This window comes from Odocoileus virginianus, chromosome 5 (genome assembly GCF_023699985.2).
Source record: "Odocoileus virginianus isolate 20LAN1187 ecotype Illinois chromosome 5, Ovbor_1.2, whole genome shotgun sequence".
Classification (NCBI taxonomy): Eukaryota; Metazoa; Chordata; class Mammalia; order Artiodactyla; family Cervidae; genus Odocoileus; species Odocoileus virginianus.
In genome coordinates this window covers 78,370,668-78,389,450 of record NC_069678.1, presented here as the reverse complement: position 1 = coordinate 78,389,450, position 18,783 = coordinate 78,370,668, and the positions used below count along the sequence as shown (strand labels likewise).

Here is an 18,783-nt window from a genome sequence, read left to right as displayed (position 1 = left end):
ATTCATTAAATACCTACAATGTGGCAGATAGCCCCACTCAGTGTCATTAGGGCTGGTCAAAGACCCAAATCTGCAAATGGTTGAGACAGATTTAGGGTAAAGTCCTTCTATCTTGGTGCCTTTTCCTACATTTGTACAATAAGATAATAGAAACACAAGTGTATATATAAGTGTGCAAGTGAACATGAATAGAAACTAACATGTTCAAGTTACTTAAGAACCAGCCAGGATTTCTCCGGCCATTAGCTAACAGTCATAATCCTGAGACAATATCAATTCTTTTTTATCATCAACTTGGTTTCCATGGAGCCTTGCAGCGCTGCTAGTGAAGGCTGACAGTTATCACCATAAAGTAACTTTACAACTTTGTAATTTGTAGCTCTCTGCTGTCAGTAATATTAACAGCATTTCGAATTATGACTATAAACTTGACAACAGCAGATAAAACCCTTAGAAACCTCATTTAGGGGGATGAGGGAGGCTGGGGGAAGGTAGTGACATTTAGGTTTTCCAGCCCTGGGCAGAAGGTGCATTTGACTCTGAAGTGGGAGGCGGAAGGGTCAAGGCAGGATTCATGAAGAGCAAGGCAGCTGGGCTATTGTCATCCAGATGATGGGAAACTACAAATATGTCAAGGCTGGAGGGGGGCCGCGGGGTTACATACAGCGAGGCTACAGGATGGTTAAGAGCTGGCTAGTGGGTCTTAAGCTCTGTAGGGTTTTGTCCTCCTGGAAGTGGAGGGAAACTGGACTGATGGCAGAGCAGAGAAAAAAGTAAGACAAAGTCTACGAGGCAGAATTGAGAGAGCAGCCTGGGGCATGTTATTGGACTTTCCTGGGCTTTACTTTCCCTATATGTAAAAGGGACTTATCTCAAAGGTCAAAAATCAAATGATTCTGTATCTGACTGTCAGTCAGTCTGTCTATCTATCTATCTATCTATCTATCTATCTATCTATCTACCTACCTACCTATCTAATGATTTGGAAATAAACTTGGAGATCTTCAACTTCTAACCTAAACATAAAAAAATTTGAACCCAAAGGGAAACGAATTCCCCAAATCTACATGGCAAATTGGAGGCAAAGCCAATCCTCCGACACAGGGAGCCTGAGCCATCTCATGAAGCATTATCTCAACATTATTATTTTTACCATGATCACTACTACTATTAGTCACTCATTGACTGCCAGTCATTCAGTAAGCATTCATGTTTAATGACCAAATTCTAGTCCATGTCTGCATGGAGGGGGCAAAACAAATCCAACTGGTTTCAGTCCCATTTAGTCTCCTGTTACCAAGCCTTCTTGTTTAAGTGTTTTCTGTTTGTTTATGAATCTTAACAAAGGCTTGACCTTGGCTATCAAAAACAGGAACTGAGAAGCACCTGGGTGTCTTTCTGTGCCACTCATCAAGTCAGACCTGACTGCTTCCTATTCTTCTGCCTAAAAAATGAAGCCTCATCCCCAAGAAAGAAAACTGAGGCAGTACTCCCCTCCTCCTGCTAAACACCCCAGATCACATAGATATTCTGGTAACTCATTGTTCTATTAGTGAGCCAACTAGCAGATGCTGGTGAGGTCTGCTTCCATTTCATTCACTCCCTCACTCATTCCCTCACTGAGGGTCTACCTAGTACAGGCTTTAGCCAGAGAAGGAAAGTGATTTAACCAAGGCCACAAAGCTTTATGAGAGCAGGGAGAGGTAGAAGCCATCCTGGAACTGGGATTGTGACTCCGAGCCCAGCATTCTTTTCACCAAATCAAAGGAAAGTCCACCTTGACTGTGCACACCAAGAAAATCACTTCCTTCACTATGACTGTATGGTAGCTTTTGAAAAATTTGTCCGAAGCCCAGGTATCTCCCCAGAACATTTGGCCCATAGATCCATCTGCCTATCAGATGTCTCCATTTGTATGTCACATGAGCCCCCTACACCTAACACAGTGCAAATGGAGCTCAGAATATCCCCCTCTCCAACCCCTTTCTTTAATACTCTGTATTTAAATGACTGGCCCCACCACCTACCATGTTGTTCAAGTCAGGAAACTGGGCATCTTCCTTGATTTCTTCCTTTACCCAGGCAATCAATAGAAATTCTACCAGTTAAATATTGGAACATGCTATTAAGATGGAGCTGTACTAGTCTTGGTTTTAGCTGAGATCTCAAGTCTGTAGATACCACTTTTTTTTTTTTTTTGCTGATTCATTTTTTAATAAATTTTTATTGGAGTATAGTTGTTTTATAGTGTTGTGTTAGGGTCTATTGTACAACTCCATGTAACATATATATCCAGCTATACGTCACATATATCCCCTCTTTTTTTCAGATTTCCTTCCACTGAGTAGAGTTCCATGTGCTCTACACGTGCTCATACATGTGCTCAGTCACTCCATCCTGTCCAACTCTTTGTGATCCCATGGACTGTAGCCCGCCAGGCTCCTCTGTCCTTGGGGAGTCTCCAGTCAAGAATACTGGACTGGGTTGCCATGCCCTCCTCCAGGGGATCTTCCCAACCCAGGGAATGAACCCAAGTTTCCCACATTGCAGGAGAATTCTTTACTGCCTGGGCCACCAGGGAAGCCCAATAGTTATCTGTCGTATACATAGTGTCAACAGTTTATAAATGTCACCCTCAGTCTCCCAGGTCATCCCATCCCGGCCTTCCCCTTCGGTACCCATGTTTGTTTTCCACATCTGTGTCTCTATTTCTGCTCTGTAAGTGAGATCATCTATACCAATTTTTTTCAGATCCCACATATACTGAAATTACCAGGCATGACTTTGAAAAGGAAACCGGAAAACCAGATTTGCAAACTTTAGCTCTCCTTTAGACAAGAGGGCCACTAGAGGGCATAGTGCCCCAATGGAGGTGACCCACCAAATCACCAGACACTGGGCGGGGGTGGGGTGGGGGGGGGTGGGAACCATGAACAAGGCAACCCTTGCCCCCATCAGCAGCTCTCTAGCCCTGGGGCTGATGTGTCTGAGGAAGCTCATAGGCATTGCCCAGGCCCTCTCTGGGAGCACTCGTCCCCCAAGACCTTCCCTTCCCTTTCCCTGATCCTGCTCAACCTCAAAGCAGTAAACATCTGGGGTTAGGGCTAAAGGGCTGGAAGTCAAGGCAGGGAACCAGGAGTCACCTTGAGTACCTGTCTGAGGCCTGAGCTAGAGGATGGGAAGGTTTTAGCTTTGAAAAGGTTCAATGGCTTTGATTGGACCAGACATAGTCATTGCTGAACTGAGACTGTCTTGTGACCAGAATTAATTAGAAAACTTAATTTCCTGAGAGTGACTGGGAAGTCATAGGATCTGCAAGAGCTGTTATATCTCTAGATCTAGATGTAGAATATACATGCATCTATCTGCAGGGTCAATGGGAGACAAAACAGATTTCATAATTATACCTTGTGTGTACAGTTTGTTTAATATTCCTGTTACACAGTTCACAAATCTTTTTTCTTCTATTCATGGCTGGTTCTGCCTATTTTTATTTATCACTTGCTGTTTCTAGTCCAACCCAACTTCCTACCTTCCAATACTTTGGATGTACATCCTCTCTCTGGCATCTGGGCTCTCTCCTGTCTGTCTTCCTCTGCCAGGAAGGCGGCTTCACCCTCCTCTCCTGCCTGTATCACAGCCGTTCTGGAGGTCTGAGACCTAGTTTCTCTTCCTCCAGGAAGTCTTTCTTCCCTCTTCTTCTCCAGCACTCCTGCATGGTTAGCGAGCTCTCATGGGAGTCCCCAGCCAGCAGAGCTTCCCTCTGGCTGATCATTCGCCCCTCTGTGCTGCTTCCTCTCCTCTCAAAACTGTCTCCTTCTTGAAGGCAGGGGCCACGCTCACTCATCTCCCTATTTTTAGTGTCTAGAGAGTTTCATGTGATGGATGAGTAAATAAATGGTATCTCCAATGTCTGCTACATGCTTCAGAGGACCTGTGCAAGGCACTGAGTGGGCTGTGAATCGAGACCAAGACAGCTAACTGAATTCTAAATCTCTGCATTTTCTCTTGGCTACACAGCCATTTCCTTCTCCTAGAGCCAGCATTTTCTGATTTCAAAGTGTCCACAGCTATAAGTGTGTGTGGAAAACAGTCTACTTAGGACCCTCAGTCTCTGTTCCGAATGTTTTTCTCATCCATATGTCAAAGAGCTATTTCCTTTTGGCTTGAAACCAGACCATAAACAAAGGCCAGAGAAACTCTGGGTTATTTTATGATTCCAGTTTAGCCTTTCTCTCACTCTTTTTTTAAAAATTGTTTGAACAGAGCATATTTATTACTTGGCAGGCCAATAAAATGTAAATTAGGTTTGCTGAAGAATGGCCCCAAATTCTCAGGAATTTAACATTTCACAACAACAACAAAAACAACAAACCATGGGAAGGGAGGCGAGGGAACTAATATTTAATGGCACCGAGTAAATGCCCCATTATTTATCTGCTTTCTCCCATGTAACCCTCAAAACAACCCTAGAGGGTAAATAATCATTATCCTCACTTTCCAGATGAGGGAACAGAGGTTAAATAACTACTTAGGGCCCTCAGCTAGAGAGACCCAAAGCAGAACTCACACCTACAACACTGACCAGAGCTGTGTTCTTGCCATGATCTGGACGGAGGCCACCAGCCAGGCTACCAGCATGCTCTTTTTTAGATTCTGTTAAAAGTTATCAATCTTCCTCCCAGAAAATGAACTCTGCATCTTTACTCACAGTTTTGCATAAATTTTAGACAGTTCATAAGCTTTTCTTAAAGCCCATCTATGAGCCCCACAATTAAGAACCCTTTAACTAAAGAATGCAAGTAGCTATCGTCTTGGCTTGATCAATCGTCTAGGACACTTTCGTACTGATTTTCCCTGTGAGATTGAAACTCACGCCTACGGAGTCACTCAATCTTAAGACTCACATATGTCACAACTGTGGATTCTTGATATCAAGAATTCATCTAAGCAGAGAATTATAAAATTTTAGATTTTAGAATCAGTAAAATCTTAGAATATCAGTGCTAGAAGGGACCAGGATAGAGGCAAGTCCACATATAATTTCATTCTGCAGCTCTGACAGGTTGGAAATATCAGACATTGAGCCAAGAAAAAGGACAGTGCCTGCTTGAAGCTACCCAGTAATAGTGATGGAATCAGGATTCAAACCAGCACAACATTGTAAAGCAATTACCCTCCAATTAAAATGTTAGTTAATTAATTTTTAAATGAAAAAAAAAAAAAGATTCAAGCCCCAGTTACTGGCTTTCAAGATCATTTGGTTAAAGGATAATCTTTGGAAGGAAAGTCACGCAGTCTGCATGGGGCTGAGAAAACTGGGGACAGAAGAACATTTGTTGAGTACCTATCAGGTGTCAGGCAGGCCAGGGGATTTGTATCACTGCACTCCTCTGATAACTGTGCAAATTCAGTATGATTATTTTTATAGGCTCAGAGTGGTGAGGCAACCAGCCCAAGGTCACACAGCTAGGGAAGCATCAGTGACTGTGTCCATTGCTATATTATCCTCATATAGTGGAGGAGGAGAGTCAGAGAGCAAGAGCTTGGTAATGTTTTGCTGGGGCTTTTCCGGAGAGAAAAATTAAGCTGAGAGATACATATGTTCTGGGCTTCTCTTGTGGCTCAGATGGTAAATAATCTGCTCACAATACAGGAAATCTAGGTTCAGTCCCTGGGTCAGGAAGATCTCCTGGAGAAGGAAGTGGCAACCCATTCCAGTGTTCTTGCCTGGAGAATTCCTTGGACAGAGGAGCCTAGCAGACTATAGTCCATGGATTTGCAAAGAGCTGGACATGACTGAGCGACTAACACCGACTTACACTGATACATATGGTCTGGAGTGTGAGGAGGTGGACACTATTGTGGGTCTGGGTGAGATATCCCTCAGAGTTCTCTGCCTCCTCCAGCCCTCCCCTGGCCTTCCTCTCATCCAGCATCTTCTGATAGCTAACGTGGCCTCTGTGGTTCCCAAGGCTGGGAAGGGGACATTCTAGGTGACAGACATAAAAACCTTCATCACTGAATTGCACACACCCACTCACTGTATAAATCAGATGTGTTCTGAGGTCTAGATCCTCAGTAGTGACGACCCCACCGAGACCCTCTGCCCATGAACCCTACCAGCACAGCCCCTGGCCTCTTGCTCTAACAGCCACAACTATTTTCTTTTACATAAATATGAGTCCTCATTTACAGCTACGATGTTCTAATTAATTGTTGTTGTTGCTCAGTTGCTCAGTTGTGTCCGATTCTTTGAGACCCCATGGACTGCAGCCAGGCTTCCCTGTCCCTCACTATCTCCCAGAGTTTGCCTAAGTTCATATCCATTGCGTCAGTGATGTCATCCAGCCATCTCATCCTCTGTTGCCCTCTTCTCCTCCTGCCCTCAGTCTTTCCCAGCGTCAAGGTATTTTCCAATGAGTTGGCATAATATTTAAAGCCTAAGGTGCACATTCCTGTACATTATTTCATTTAACTTCCATGCAGCTTGGTGAGGTTAAGTATTAACTAGGTCCTCCTGCTACAGACAGGGACACTGAGGTACAGTGAGGTTATATAACTCGCCCAAGGCCACACAACCAGTGAACGTCTGAACCTGGATTCAAACCCGATTTGCCTAAATGGAAAGTCTGTTCTCTTTTCACTAGTATCTCTTTTGAGTTCCCATTGCAGGGGTTAAGAAAGCAGGAAGGTTCTTTGTGCCTTTGTGAAGGAGACACAGCTCGCCTCAGGGAGGTTGGAGGACTTGCTGAAGGGCGCGCTCGGGGACGAGGCTGGTGTTGTCACCAGATTCAGGTCTCCTGACTCCCAGTCTGGAGGACATCCTCCCAGACCATATTGCCATTCCTATCAGACCATGTAATTTCTTTTTCTGATTGGGACACGAAGCCAACAGCCAACAAGGATCACAATCTGTCTGCCTGAAGTCTCCCTCTGTTAGGAGATGAAGGCTTTAAAAAAAAAATGCATTTCAACGAAGAACTAGGTTAAATCACGCTTGTGTGTGTTGACTCTGCCTGCACGTCCTTGGAGAAACTCCAGGTTCCTCTTCTCGCCCCCTGGATGGCAGACAAGACTGAGTAGCTCCAACAGCCTGGTGGTCTGCTCAGCTTCTGCTCCGTCTCACTACCCACCACCCTGCACCCCTTCCAGTCGCTAGCTCCTGGTCCCCACCAACATCCCCATCCAAACGCTGGCCAAGTCTTCTCAGTTCCACATTTTAAACACTGCACGGCACCACTCAAGTCTAGTCCTGAGTCATCTCCCAGATGGATTGTCGTAACAGCTCCCAGCATGCCCCTGCCTACAGCCTTCTCTAATCTGTCCTTCCCACTGCAGCCAGAGGCTTCCCACTGCTCTTTAAAGCCCTTCTACTGCTCTCCATTGCCTTCATGTTCCTTCTAGTTCAAATTCCTCACAGGCTGCCATTTTGGTCTCACCTCCTGCATCTGCAGTCCTTCAGTCATAACGCACCTGTTGCAGCTCCTCCAGCCCGCCTCCCTTCCTTCCTTCTCTGTCTGAGATGCCCTCCCCCCAACAACCCACCCCACGCAATCTGCCTAATTTCTATTCAGCCTTAAAAAGTCAGTTTAGAGGTCACTTGTGCTGTGAAGACTTCCCTGACTTACTAAAACTGTGTTTGAGCCTCTCCTATCTCTATGTGTAGACATTTTTGTCTTCGGTATGTTCACTGCTATTAATACAACCCCTGTACCTAGAACTTTACCTGGCTTATGGCAGACACGCACTGTATTTTTTATTAATTGGAGTATAACTACTTTACAGTTTTTGTTAGTTTCTGCTGTACAAGAATGTGAATCAGCTATGTGCAAACATGTATCTCCACCCTCTTGAGCCTTCCCCTCTACCCCATCCCATCCCTCCAGGTCATCACAGAGCATGAGCTGAACTCCCAGTGCGATACGGCAGTTTCCTACTAGCCATCTGCTTTACACATGGTGGTGTATATATTTTTAAATGGACATTTCCCATGGCTCTCTGGGATTCCTCCACAACAGGGCTTACTATACAGGTTATAAGTGTCCCTTCCCTTTATCCAGCTCCCCAAGTAGACCAGAAGTTCTGTGAGTCAGGGACCATGGCTTCTTGGTCAATATTTTGCTCCAGTGCTTAGTAGGATTCCTAGAATGCACTAATGGTGTACTAATGTTTGATGAACAAGGGTTGGGTGTTGAGGGGAGGAAACTCTGGGTCTGGGCCAAGGGAGTGACATTCTGCCAAGAAATTCATTTGCTTCCTACACAAAAGCATGTTGGAGGTGCTGACATAGAGTAGGAGAACCCATCAAATTGGACATCAGACACTGGCCACAAACTAAGTACAGGCCACCTCTGGAGGGACCCTCATCTCACTGAGATTAGTCACATATGGGATCCCTTAGGTACACATGCCCGAACTCTTCTTCCAGGCAACTCCTCCTCTTTCCTTTGCCCTGACATCAAAGGTGAGCTAGGCAGGGGCAGTGTGGAATGTGTCTAGGTGTGGAGCACAGCAGTTCGTGGATCCTGGGGAAGCCATGTGCTGCACACCATCAAGTCGTGTGTCGGGGGCTGTGTGGGGGGCGAGGGCTACACTGTGGCACATGGAGATGGCCAGGACTTTGGAAAGCAAGGGTTTTCTGGTGTAGAGCAGAGCCTACTCCATTGGTCTGTGAGTCAGGTGGTTATTAAAGCAGACTTCAAGGTGACTGTGAGGGCACTCTGCCCCAGTTCTTACCATGATCTCTACATTGTTGTACTGGATCTAGAATACTGGTCTAACACCTGGTCTGCCAACTACTTGCCCCTCCCTCCAAGGACATCACCCTGCCCTCCATGTTTCCTGTTAGGTCACTGTTCACTAGTGCTGAGTCATGGACCAGAAAGGAAGCTTTCCTGCACAGAGTGTGGTGAGAACTCCATAAACTCTACCCATGGTTGAAAGGAGGATGCCCACTTCTGGGAAGAGAGAGTCTGTATACAGAGAGTTAATATCATCCATTTCCTTTCTTCTCCATCAACTATAATTCTTTCTCTAAGAAACTAAGTGTTCAGAAAGGAGACATGGGTCAATCCAAAACAAAAGGGTAAAAGATAAGCAGAAACTGTCACAATCAGTCACAACCCCTTATGTAGTGACCTTGAAATGAAAATCGACACCCAGGAACCTAGAATTACTAAACAATCCCTAAAAAATCAAGCAAGCCAGAAGGCGACCTCTAGTTTCATCATGACATGCTTTGGAGCTCTTGTGGACATTTTATGAGTAAGCCAAGAGGAAAAGTGAGTTGGCAAAGGAGACGAAAAGGCAGAAAGATGCTCAGAGGATGAGTGGGAAGGCAGGGAAGGTGGAAGGAGGCTGAGGGGAGAGAGACAGGAAAGGAGGGCTTGGGGGGGAAATAGAGGAGGGAAGGGGGGAACACATCCATTGAAGCAAGACGGAGAGATAGAAGGAGACGGGACAAGGTGGGGACAGGCAAAATAGCAGTGAGCGGAAAGAAGAGAAGGGAAGGGAGCTGGAGCGCAGAAAGATGGAAGGTAAAAAGAGATTTGTTCTAGAGACCAGATTTGTGGTTGCCAAAAGGGTGGAGAGGGAGGGGCATGGAGCGGGAGTTTGGCATCGGTAGATGCAAGCTATTACACTTAGAATGGGTAAGCAACAAGATCCTACTGGATAGCACAGGGAATTATATCCAGTCTCTTGGGATAAACTATAATGGGAAAGGATACTTTAAAAGTAATGCATAAATGTGTATCTATACAAGTCACTTTGCTGTATGACAGAGATTGGCACAACATTGTAAATCAACTATACTTCAATAAAAATAAAAATAAACAAATTTTAAAAACCCAAACAAGAGATATATTCAGGGTGAGAAAGAGGAGACCAAGACCAAGTCGAGGTCTTTCTCAGCAGGCTTGGGATGAGCTTCTGGCCTGTGTGCTTACATACCTTAGATGATGGAAGACTCACTCTCTTGTTGGGGGCAGAGGAGACAAAGAGAGTTAGGCCGGCACAGGTGTGGGTGGGTCACGGATCCAGGTGCCTGAGGAAGACTTGAGGTGTGGAAGAGGCATCTAGGGAGGGGTGCCCATTGGGAGGGCAGGAGGTAAGCAGGGCAATCCAGAGGTGACACCAGCAGAACCAGCCACATCTATCCTCACCCCAGGGTCTCAGCCCTCACCTGAATGGAGACCACATCCCTGAGGTGCCTGGTAAATCCTGGCAGACCTGGGTCCTCTCAGCTGGATGTGAGCTGGCCCAGGGCTGGCGGAGGGGGAAGGGGAAGCTGCCAAGGATACAGGCTTCTTCCGTGTAGGGCACAGCAGCTGTGGTGCCGCCGATGATGTAGCTGTAGAAGGAAACCTCGAGGGTGTAGCAATAAGAAGTGTGGTCCAGCAGCCCGCCGAGGAAGCGACGGCCAGTTCCGGCCTTCACAGCATCCCGGTTAAAGGACGTACTGGACTGTGAGAGACAAAGAAAGGAGAAGAGAATCAGGGCTGGACCCCTGCAGGCTAAGGGACCTTGAGCGAATCTTACAGCACCTCTGGGTCTCAGCTTCCCCTCTGAAAAGTCTGATATGAATCCTAATTTGCAGGATTACTATAAGGATGGGTTACACAGACAATTAAATGAAGGCACCCAGCATGGTTCTTAGGTTAGCAACTTCCATTTACATCACTTTGATGACAAAGGTTCATATCGTCAAAGCTATGGTTTTTCCGGTAGTCACATATGGATGTGAGAGTTGGACCATAAAGCGGCTGCACACTGAAGAATGGATGCTTTTGAAATGTGGTGTGGAGAAGACTCTCGAGAGTCCCCTGCAGTGCAAGGAGATTAAACCAGTCATTCCAACCTTGAATATTCATTGGAAGGAGTGTTGCTGAGATCCAACACTTTGGCCAGTGGATGTGAACAGCTGACTCATTGGAAAAGACTCTGATGATGGGAAAGATTGAAGGCAAAAGGAGAAAGGGGTGGCATAGGATAAGCTGGTTAGATAGCATCATTGACTGAATGGACATGAAGCTGAGCAAACTCTGGGATACAGTGGAGGACAGAGGAGCCTCTTACAGTCCATGGGGTCACAAAGAGTTGGACATGACTTGGCAACTGCACAACAACAAAGAGAACAAATGCCAGAGGTCTGTGAAAGCAGACACCAGGGCCAGGGTCTGACTCTGGGAGGTGCTCAGTGGGTTTCTTCTCTTGTTAGAGCTGGAGTCAGATCAGCTAAACAAAGGCCAGCTCCTCAGACAAAGCGAGTGTGTTCCTCCCTCACTGAGAGGTGATGAGCTGCTTGTGGGCATGGGCAGAGCTTGTTTACGTCTGTCTTTATCACCCACACAAGACACAGCACAAGTAGGTGTTCTGTGAACGTCAAAGCAAGTCTAACTCAGCGAAAGACAGGGGGGCAATGGGAAGGAGGGGGTGGTCTGGGGAGGGGACCTGGGGCTGGCTGACAGCCAACTCTTGACTCACGTAGGAGAAGTCCTCGGCGTTCTGGCAGAGGAGCTTGGGGAAAACCGCCTGCCTCTGGAACCGCTCTTCATCCTCAAAGATGTTGCCATACATGAAACCATTCATCATGGTGGAGTGGGCGTGGATGTCAATATAAAACTCCAGGCTTGTTTTCTGCTGAGAGAAAGGATAACAAATGAGATGTCAGGGCCACAGAGTTTGCCGTAAACACACATATGCGTGCACACACACACACCATTTCCTTCTGAGCTAGCCCTCTGTCTACTCAGTTGTAGCAGTGTGAGGGATTGAGAGCAGCGAGGATCAATTTCTCTTTATTTTGAACACCATCTGTCTTCAAGGTCTCAGAGCACTACCATTAGCAGTCCTCTTTCAAGTTCTTCTGAAGTAATGCTACCTACCCAGAGCAGTAAACACATTCATAACTAAAGGCTTTAGCAGAATTTGTTTCTCTGATTAATGAGAAATACCTTCAGGTAGCATTAGTATATTTACATTGGGTCTGCTAATGGTTTTGCCCCAGTTGGGTCATTTCTAACAGAGGGAGTCTGGGGTAAACTAAATCATGTACCCACTTTGAAATTTTTATTTTCAAAATGGGTATTTTAATTCCAGCTTTGGAGACTTAGAGTGGGAATCCAACTCAGCAACAGTCATTATTATCATTTACTGCATAGTTAATGAATGCCAGATTCTATTCTGGGAGTTTCACACAGGACATCTTAGTTAATTCTGCTATTTAACCTCATTTCATGATGCCACACCTACTTCACAGTAGTATATAGTGTATGGGAAAAGTAACCTTGCAATTTATAAAGATGATTGTAACTAGTCTTTCTCTGCTGTCTGCTCACATTCCATACTTAAGGCACTCCCTACCTTGATATAGTATTATTTATTAACCTTCTCATTTATGAGCTCCCTGAAAGTAGAAAGAGTGTCTGGAAAGAACCCAGTGCCTGTTCATGAAGGGTGCTCAGTAGCCAGATGCAGAATGACTAAATAAACCACTCAGAAGGATAACTTCAGACACTGTAATGGACTGGCAGGAACTGGGGAACTCTCAGGCCCTTAGAGGGCTCCTCAGCTGGCTCACTGGTAAAGAATCTGCTTGGCAATGCAGGAGATGCAGGAGACTCGGGTTTGATCCCTGGGTCAGGAAGATCCCCCGGAGAAGGAAATAGCAACTAACTCCAGTATTCTTGCCTGGAGAATCCCATGGAGAGAGAAGACTCATGGGCTATGGCCCATGGGGTCACAAAGAGCAGGACATGACTTAACAACACAGCATGCATGCAGCACACAGGCCCTTAGAACTTCAGTATCTCTCAAATCTGACTTTCTCTTCCTATATATCAGTCTGATTTATATCTGTTAATCACATCTGAGAGTAACAGGGGCCTCCACTGGGGAAGGGACTTGTCCAAGTTCTCGGCCTAACTGGGACTGAAACCCAGGTCTCCTGACCCGTTTGCACAGTTAATGTAATACCATCAATGAGCAACACTAAAAACAGCCGAGGCAAGACCTGGCCATCTTTCCATCCACTTTCTAGCATTCAGTCCTGGGAAAGAAGAAAAATCCATGCTTAGAAGAATTCTCCCTCTGTGGGACACTTTCAAACAAAGTTAAGACCAAATGAAAACCATGTTGCTTCCAGAATGTGGGCCTGATGATTGTCATTTCATTTGCCTCAGACTTGGAGTGAAAAATTGTGTCTTGCCAAGCTCCCAGTTCTCTGGGTGGCATAAACTGCCTTCTGAGAGATACAAGATGCACAGCTCTGTGTGATATTAAACTCATCATTTTCAGCTTTGAAGGTGGAATACACAATGATTCAACAGGAGCCCTATAAAAGTCATCTTTGCAATTTTATTTTCTTCAATTGTCTGTTTTTTCCTCTGAGCTTTTGATGAGCTGCAGAGGAAAGGAGGCGGTAGAGAGATGACTTAAAAAATGTGGAAGGAATAACCGCAGTTTATAGCTCTGAGTGTGGGCTCTATTGGAAACCAGTTTCTCTGACCTTTCCCAGATCAGCTCAGGTGGGGAGGTTGCCTGATTAAGGCCGGGAGTGAGTTAGTGAAGGAGCAAGAATTAGAACCTGGATCTTTGGAAAACCATTCTGGACTGGCTTCTACTGCCCCATCCCGACACCTAGAACCTGATGTGATTCGACTTAATAACCAGAAGTGAATAATATTGATTGATTTACATGGTTCAAAAGCCAATAAGAGGGACCTTTTATTCTTATGAAGCAGGGCAAAGGCTAACAGAGCTTTGCCAAGAGAATGCACTGGTCATAGCAAATGCTCTCTCCCAACACACAAGATAACACTACACGTGGACATCACCAGATGGTCAACACCGAAATCAGATTGATTATATTCTTCACAGCCAAAGATGGAGAAGCTCTATACAGTCAACAAGAACAAGACTAGGAGCTGACGTGACTCAGATCATGAACTCCTTATTGCAAAATTCAGACTTAAGTTGAAGAAAGTAGGGAAAACCACTAGGCCATGCTAGACCAGGTATGACCTAAATCAAATCCCTTATGATTATACAGTGGAAGTGACAAATAGATTCAAGGGATTAGAACTGATAGACAGAGTGCCTGAAGAACTATGAACAGAGGCTGGCAACATTGTACAGGAGGTAGTGATAAAAACCATCCTTAAGAAGAAATGCAAAAAGGCAAAATGGTTGTCTGGGGAGGCCTTACAAATAGCTGAGAAAAGGAGAGAAGCAAAAGCCAAAGGAGAAAAGGAAAGATATACCCATCTGAATGCAGAGTTCTAAAAATCAGCAAGGAGAGATAAGAAAGACTTCCTCAGTGATCAATGCAAAGAAAGAGAGGAAAACAATAGAATGGGAAAGACTAGAGATCTCTCATGAGAATTAGAGATACCTGGGAACATTTCATGCAAAGATGGGCACAATAAAGGATAGAAACAGTGTGGACCTAACAGAAGCAGAAGATATTAAGAAGAGGTGGCAAGAATACACAAAAGAACTATACAAAAGAGATCTTAATGACCCAGATAATCACGATGGTGTGATCACTCACCTAGAGCCAGACATCCTGGAATGTGAAGTCAAGTGGGCCTTAGGAAGCATCACTACGAACAAAGCTAATGGCATGATGGAATTCCAGGTCAGCTATTTCAAATCCAAAAGATGATGTTGGGAAAGTGCTGCTCTCAATGGGCCAGCAAATTTGGAAAACTCAGCAGTGGCCACAGGACTGGAAAAGGTCAGTTTTCATTCCAATCCCAAAGAAGGGCAGTGTCAAATAATGTTCAAACTACCACACAATTGCACTCATCTCACATGCAAGCAAAATGATGCTCAAAATTCTCCAAACTAGACTTCAATAGTATGTGAACTGAGAACTTCCAGGTGTTCAAGCTGGATTTAAAAAAGGCAGAGGAACCAGAGATCAAATTGCCAACATCTGGTGGATCACAGAAAAACAACAATTCCAGAAAAACATCTACTTCTGCTTCATTGACTACACTAAAGCCTTTGTGTGGATCACAACAAACTGTGGAAAATTCTTCAAGAGATGGGAATACCAGACCACCATCCCTGCTTCCTGAGAAATCTGTATGCAGGTCAAGAAGCAACAGTTAGAACTGGACATGGAACAACAGACTGGTTCCAAATTGGGAAAGGAATACATCAAGGCTGTGTTGTCACCTTGCTTATTTAACTTATATGCAGAATACATCATGCAAAATGCCGGACTGGATGAAGCACAAGCTGGAATCAAGATTGCAGGGAGCCATCTGTCTGTCTTCTTTGGAGAAGTGCCTGTTTAGGTCATTTTCCTACTTTTTGATTGGGTTATTTGTTTTTCTGGTATTGAGTTGTATGAGATGCTTGTATATTTTGGAAATTAATCCTTTGTCAGTTGTTGAAAAGATGCTCATTATTAGAGAAATGCAAATCAAAATTAAAATGAGATATCACCTCACACTGGTCAGAATGGCCAGCATCCAAAAGTCTACAAACAATAAATGCTGGAGAGGGAATGAAGGAAAGGGAACACTCTTGCATTGTTGGTGGGAATGTAAATTGATACAGCCACTATGGAAGACAGTATGGAGATTCCTAAAAAACTAGAAATAAACCCACCATGTGATCCAGCAATCCCACTCCAAGGCATGTACCCTGCGGAAATCAAAATGAAAAATACACATGTACTCCAATGTTCATTGCAGCACTATTTACAATAGCTAGAACATGGAAGCTACCTAGATGTCCACTGAAAGATGATGGATAAAGAAGTTGTGGTACATACACAAAATGGAACATTCAGTTCAGTTCAGTTGCTCAGTCGTGTCCGACTCTTTGTGATCCCATGAACCTCAGCACGCCAGGCTTCCCTGTCCATCACCAACTGCCGGAGTCTACCCAAACCCATGTCCATTGAGTTGGTGATGCCATCCAACCATCTCATCCTCTGTCGTCCCCTTCTCCTCTTGCCCTCAATCTTTCCCAGCATCAGGGTCTTTTCGCATCAGGTGGCCAAAGCATTGGAGTTTCAGTTTACTTATCATAAAAACAAACACATCGGAGTCATTTCTAGTGAACTGGATGAACCTAGAGCCTATTATATAGAGTGAAGTGAGTCAGAAAGAGAAATATAAATATTGTATACCAATGCACATATATGGAATCTATAAAGATGGTACTGATGAATTTATTTTCAAGGCAGCAATGGAGAAGCAGACACAGAGAACAGACGTAAGGACATGGGGAGAGGGGAGGAGAAGCTGAGATGTATGGGGAGAGCACCGTGGAAACTTACATGACCATATGTGAAACAGACAGCCAGTGGGAATCTGTGGCATGTCTCAGGGAATTCAAACAGAGGCTCTTATCAACCTAGAGGGATGGGATGGGGGGAAGATGCAAGGACGGTTCAAGAGAGGGGACATATGTATGCCTACAGCTGATTCATGTTGATGTTTCACAGAAAACAACAAAATTCTGTAAACCAATGATCCTTCAATTAAAAAATAAATATTTTTTTAGAATGTGTTTTAAAAAAAGATTACAGAGAGAAATATCAATAACCTCTGACATGCAGATGACACTATCCTTATGGCAGAAAGCGAAGAGGAACTAAAGAGCCCCATGATGAAAGTGAAAGAGGAGAGTGAAAAAGCTGGCTTAAAATTCAACATTCAAAAAACAAAGATCATGGCATCCGGTCCCATCACTTCATGGCAAACAGATGGGGAAACAATGGAAACAGTGACAGACTTTATTTTCTTGGGCTCTAAAATCTCTGCAGATGATGACTGCAGCTAGAAATTAAAAGATACTTGCTCCTTGGAAGAAAAGCTATGATCAACCTAGACAGCATATTAGAAAGTAGAAACATTACTTTGCTGACAAAGGTCCATCTAGTCAAACTATGGTTTTTCAAGTAGTCATGTGTGGGTGTGAGATTTGAACCATAAAGAAAGTTGAACGCCAAAGAATTGATGATTTTGAACTGTGGCATTGGAGAAGACTCCCGAGAGTCCCTTGGACTGCAAGGAGATCAAACCAGTAAATCCTAAAGGAAATCATCCCTGAATATTCTTTGGAAGGACTGATGCTAAAGCTGAAGCTCCAACACTTTGGCCAGCTGAGGTGATCTGACTCACTGGAAAAGACCCTGATGCTAGGAAAGGTTGAAGGCAGGAGGAGAAGAGGATGACAGAGGATGAGATCGTTGGATGGCATCATTGACTCGATGGACATGAGTTTGAAAAGGTCTGGGAGTTGGTGATGGATAGGGAAGCCTGGCGTACTGAATTCCGTGGGGTTGCAAAGAGTTGGACATGACTGAGCGACTGAACAACAATCTCATTGTATATACTTAGTAATTTTATCTCCTCTTTTTCAGTTTTTATGCTTCTAATTTCTTTTTTGTGTCTAACTGCATTGGCTAGTACCTCCACAACAATTTTAAAGGATCATCTGTTTTCTCTATTTTTTTTTCTTTTTTTGGCCATGCTGCATGGCTTGTAGGATCTTAGTTCCCTGACTAGGATTGACCTCAGGCCACCACAGTGAACACACTGAGTCCTTACAACTGGAGCATCTGGGAATTCCCAGAGATTATTTAGTTTCTAAGATTTCTTCCCTCTCTGAGAGTCTAGATTTTACCTGGAGTAGAAAAGGGTCTAGGAAATTAGCCTGTATAGTGTCTGAGCTTGAAGTTCTAGTTCTTTTTCTTCTTCATTGCACATATTCAGCACTTTGCTGGTGATACCAAAGACCACAGATACTAATTTCATCACCATCCTAATTATGTTTTGTGCCTAAACTGGCCTCATGGGCTTGTGTTGGTCCATTAGAACAGAGCAAGGAAGGCAAGCAGAGTTTCTAACTCTGGTTCTAATGTTCACATAATCTATAACCATGAACAGTAGCAGCTGTTCACTGTACTTCAATTTCTGCATCTTTAAAAGTGGCTGTTGGATGAGAGAAAAGAGATACAGATTTCTTAAACTGTCCATAATTTCTTCTCACATTCTGTTAAAATGGAAATGGCAACCCACTCCAGTACTCTTGCCTGGAAAATCCCATGGATGAAGAAGCCTGGTAGGCCACAGTCTATGGGGCTACAAAGATTTGAACACAAGTGAGCCATTTCATTCACTTCTGTTAAAATAAATCCTTTCATCTTCTGCAAAAAGCTTCTTGCTTGGGCCTTGATGTCAGTACTTGTTACTGTATAGGTATTCTTGTATACTGTATAGATATACTTATTACTGTATAGGTATACTTGTATACTTGTTACTGTAATCTGGCTAGAAAGTATATCTGTCTGCCTATTAGCATATTGAGGACACAGACCAAGTCTGAACCTATTCCATCATTTCTTTCTTGTTTTACTACAGTAGCTTCTGACCTGATTTCCTTGCTGCTTCAGAACAATCTTTTAAAATGTAAACAAATAATGGCACTTCTTTAACTGAAACTGCTCTATCGCTCCCTATCGCTCACAGGATAGACTCCAAACCCCTTCATATATTATATAAGGCCCTGTGTGATCTGGCCCTCTTCCCCTGCCTACTATCAGCTCTCATAACTTCTGGTCTGATACTCTATACTTCAATCCTATGGAGCTGCCTGGAGTACTGCAAACCTCTAGGCTTGTGACTTTCATCTCCATATTTACACATAATGAATATCTCCTCTACCTGAAATATAAGTTCTCTTTATCTGCGTAACCCTGAGACAACCTTATGACTTAAGGCAAACTAAGGAGATGCTCACCAGTTCCATATCCTT

The 18,783-nt window shown here is 44.2% G+C and overlaps 1 protein-coding gene across 4 annotated transcripts in view; it reads right to left on the bottom strand.

Moving 5' to 3' along the window:
* AGBL4 (AGBL carboxypeptidase 4) overlaps positions 1-18,783 on the bottom strand; it is a 1,425,416-nt gene that overhangs the window by 49,345 nt on the left and 1,357,288 nt on the right. For 3 of the 4 annotated variants that reach the window (XM_070468194.1, XM_070468193.1, XM_070468191.1), the window contains 2 exons: positions 11,488-11,643; positions 10,305-10,467 (listed from right to left, as the gene is read on the bottom strand). In XM_070468194.1, the coding sequence (XP_070324295.1) occupies positions 10,305-10,467; positions 11,488-11,643 (319 nt within the window). The remainder of the gene's footprint in view (positions 1-10,304; positions 10,468-11,487; positions 11,644-18,783) is intronic. The other variant, XM_070468192.1, reaches the window with a different exon arrangement.